We start from the raw sequence: 4,452 nt of genomic DNA, 5'->3' as shown, positions 1-4,452 counted from the left end.
TTTGATGGTAAAAATAGAGTTTGGTGACTTTAATCAAATTAAATTACAAATGTATTTGTGTTGGTTATAACAAATTGTTTATTATATCTTGAAAAGTCTACCTCATTTTACAGTTACAGAAGTTAATTATCAAAATTCGTATTCCAAAAAACATTTTTCCCAGAAAAAGGGACACATTGTTTTTTTTGCCATTAACTCTTTGTAAAATATTCTTTCAACATTGTGCGGTCTCTCTCTCTCTCCCTCTCTCTGATAACTGTAACTTTTTGGGTTAACTTACTAGGTAAAGTTACCTCACTCCTTTGAGTTCAAGCAAAAACAACAACGAAAAAACGGTTCATTAATGCCGTAAGCTACCTGTATTTGCTATTTGTCCTTTGACCTTCATTCCACCTACCTGGCACCTCTTATTTTCTTTTTTTTGCGTTCCAGTTATCTGGTCAGCTAATGAGGCACCTGATGATAATGATACCATAAGTGTAACCCTCATTTGCGGCTAATCCCCACGCACCTAAAAAAAAATATATAAAGTTGGGTTATCCCGAAATTTAGAATTTTCCATTTAGACGTAATTTGCCCCTAAGCATTATGCAGGCACGATCTTTGGCTCTCTTTCGTGGCTCCAAACTTCTCCTTATTGCGCAGCGAACTCAACTCTCCGCGCTAACACACACACCTACACCTAAACCGAGGGTTACCTGGTGCGATATATAGTAAACACCAGTGCAATTATAACGGCATCGGGCTTCGTTCGATTGGTGCAAGTGTACGAAGTCGGCACGTGAGTGCTTCGTACATAAACATGCCGAAACCTGTTTGAACGCCAAGCCCTGCCATTGGTCGACAGCGGCTACCTGAACGAACATGTTCTCTCCCGCATAGTGGTGTGCGCTCTCTGGCTCTCCCGGCAGCGCTGTCGCCACCACCGTGACTATAAAAGGCCAACGGCGGCGACCAACTCGCTCAGTTCTCTTCGAGATCCCAACAAAAAAATAACATTCTTTGCAAGCAAGCAAACGGAACATTTTTCAAAACGGCAAACGCGTTACAACACGTACAACTCTGTGAATTAAAAGAAAAAAAAAACAGTGTATGCACACCCAAGAAATGTGGTCACACTAAGTATAAACAGTGACTGTGAAACTTTCAAGAACTTTTACAAATCAAAAAGAAGAAGCAAAGCAAAGTAAAAAAAAAGAAAAATCGAGAAAATGCATTCCGTGGAAGACATGTTGGTGGAGAAAAACTACAGCAAGTGCCCGCTGAAAAAGCGACCAGTAAACTATCAATTCGAAGATCCTGAACCCCAGGATCTGTGCGTCAAGAAGCTGGAAATAACCGAGGAGGAAGAGGAGGAGATGGACCATCCCTCCGAGGAGCTCATCAATGTGAGCGATTGCTGTGAGGACGAGGGCGTCGATGTGGATCACACGGATGAGGAAATGGAACTGGAGGAGGATGAAGAAGATGAGGATGTGGATGTCGATGTGGATACGGATGCCAATCAGACACAGGCGGCCGCCTTGGCAGCCGCTGCTGCCGTAGCCGCTGTGGCCAGTGCCGCCTCCGTATCCGCTTCCGTTCCCGGATCGGTGATAATGCCCACACCCACATATCCGAAGTATCCCTGGAGTTTCCACATGTCACCTTACACCGCTGAATTCTATCGAACGATTAACCATCAGGGGCATCAAATCTCACCCCTTCGAGGTGATCTCATGGCACCCAGTTCACCCAGCGATTCTTTGGGTTCCCTGTCACCGCCACCGCATCATTATCTGCATGGCAGAGCCAGCTCTGTGTCGCCACCCATGAGATCTGAGATCATCCATCGACCCATTGGAGTGCGGCAACATCATCATCATCAGCAGCAGCAGCAGCAGCATCAACATCGCTTTTTGCCATATCCTCCCATGCCCAGTTATCCTGCCCTGGGTGGCTATCATCATCATGCTCCTATTTCACCGGCTTATTCCGAGAACTCTTACTACTCCATGCGCTCCATGACCCCAGAGTCCAGCTGCAGTTCCTCTCTGCCCGAGGATCTATCTCTGAAGCACCTGAAGAAAACCCTAAAGAGTAATCCACAGCAGAATGAGCTCACGCCCACCAAAACGGGGGATGTATCTACATCATCATCATCATCCTCGTCAACCGCTCCTGCAGCCAGTCCTGGCTCCTCCAAGAACAACAAGGATAAATCCCAGCCACCACGCTACCAGTGTCCCGATTGCCAGAAGAGTTACTCCACCTTCTCTGGCCTGACCAAGCATCAGCAGTTCCATTGCCCCGCTGCCGAGGGTAACCAAGTGAAGAAATCCTTCAGTTGCAAGGATTGCGACAAGACCTACGTCTCTCTGGGCGCCCTCAAGATGCACATTCGCACCCACACGTTGCCCTGCAAGTGCAATCTCTGCGGCAAGGCCTTCTCCCGACCATGGCTCCTCCAGGGACACATCCGCACCCATACGGGTGAGAAGCCTTTTAGCTGTCAGCATTGTCATCGTGCCTTTGCCGATCGCTCCAATCTGCGTGCCCATCTCCAAACGCATTCGGACATTAAGAAGTACTCCTGCACCAGCTGCTCCAAGACCTTCTCCAGGATGTCGCTGCTCACCAAGCATTCGGAGGGCGGTTGTCCTGGTGGCAATGCCAGCGGCAGCGGTGGATCCTCCAGTGAGATGTCCTATGGCGGCTATGCCGAACCCTAAGCATCATCATCATCATCAACTAGAGAGATCCCAGCCATGTTCCACCAAAAATTAGTTCCTAGCTCTCTCTTAGGCAGCTCCAAGTTCCAAAACGACGAAGAAATGAACAAGAAGTCCCAGTGCAGACACACACAATTTATTTCAAAACTGAATTTCTATTTTTTATTTTCTAGTCAGCATTTTCTCAGAAAAAGAGGAAATTAAAAACGAAAAAAGCAGAAAATTACATTATAATTTCATGAATTTCAACATTTTGTAGAGATCAGAACTATTTCCTTTACCCAAATGGAGTGTGTCCCCCCTTTTTCCTAAATAACTGAACTTTGTAAAGTATTCTTCGATTTATATCCTGTACATAATGTATTATGTCTAACTGTAGACTTTAAGCGAAACAACAAATTAATAATGAAACGCCAGACAATCGTAAGCTGTAAATGTAAAAGACACATACTATTTACTATACAAAAAAAGAAAAATATCTCTCCCTATTTTATACGATATATATATATAGTATCTTTTAGCTTAGCTCGTAGATCGTAAAATATTTTTGATACTACCTAAAAACTACTATTTACTTACTACCTACTACTTTTCGTACACATTGAAAATGTGTTCTACTTTTTAGGCTTAAGCGAGCGACATATTTTGATACGGAAAATGTTTTGTAATTTTAAGTAATTTATTGAATCAAGTGGAGAATGAAGAAAAATACATTTTATTTACAAATCAGAATTATTACTACATTTGTGTTGATTATTTGGGGAAGTTTTTATAAAGATTTCTTTTATTTCAGATGTGGTTTGGAGTTTAATAATTAAAAGGATATAAATAATACTAAAAAATAATATAATATATAATTAAAATAAACAAAATATCTCTTTGATTATGTAAAAATCAAACATTTACCCGAAAATCAGTTTAAAATCAAACTAAAAATATTTTAAAATGTTCCAAATCTAAAAGGTATCAAAAACTCATCTCATTAATATGGAAAATTTAAAAAATTACCATTAATAGTTAACAAATTGTTAAAACAACTTTCTGAAATTCTAAAAATTTAAATTATATGAATTTTAAACCTTGTACCTTCAAAGCTTCCTTGAACATTTTGAAAAATATTTATTTTTCCCTTTCCTTTCCTTTAAATTATGTAATTATAATGTATTTAACCCGAAAATACCTCGGAAATGTTTCACTATAATGTATTTTTTCATCAAGTCTTTTATAAATTATTACTATAAATATTTCATTTAACATATATTTAATATTTTGATCATACCATTTCCCTTACCCTACTTTTAAAGAACATTCTATGGAATCCAGCAAAGTCGTGATTATGCTTCACATACTCCCCCCATTCTCCCCTTTTTTTGGGTCATGCTCCTCTTTTTTCCAAATAAATAAACAAATCGAAGCAAATCGATGTTGCTGAGGAAATGGAGAACCTCCAAAGTCAATCAACCAATCGCTACATTTAATGGCCTGCCTGGTCACAGCCAAAAAGCAAACATAAGACGCTTTTTATACGCTATGCTGATCATAAATTATATTTAAATTTCTGCTCACGTACAGGCACGTACAAAATGGCAGTCACTAAATCAAGGGGCCAGGCTTCAGGCCTCAGTAAACCCGATTCCCAACCCACCAAAAAAAAGGTCTTATTAGACATGATCTTAATGAGAGAGCAGTGAAAATGTACAGTCCACAGATCACCAAGTGTGATCGATGCCTCCCTCCAGTC

At 40.8% G+C, this 4,452-nt stretch overlaps 1 protein-coding gene across 1 annotated transcript; it reads left to right on the top strand.

The window, feature by feature from the left end:
• The first annotated feature begins 211 nt into the window (after window positions 1-211).
• On the top strand, window positions 212-3,443 carry esg (escargot). Its single transcript, XM_020951326.2, has one exon. The coding sequence runs from the start codon at window positions 1,212-1,214 to the stop codon at window positions 2,709-2,711; it is 1,500 nt and encodes a 499-aa protein (XP_020806985.2). The 5' UTR covers window positions 212-1,211; the 3' UTR covers window positions 2,712-3,443.
• The last annotated feature ends 1,009 nt before the right edge of the window (window positions 3,444-4,452 follow it).

Source organism: Drosophila serrata, unplaced genomic scaffold (assembly GCF_035046125.1).
Source record: "Drosophila serrata isolate PLE 108 unplaced genomic scaffold, ASM3504612v1 contig_240, whole genome shotgun sequence".
Lineage (NCBI taxonomy): Eukaryota > Metazoa > Arthropoda > Insecta > Diptera > Drosophilidae > Drosophila > Drosophila serrata.
Note: the sequence above shows the minus strand (reverse complement) of the source record. Positions and strands in the feature narration are given on the sequence as shown.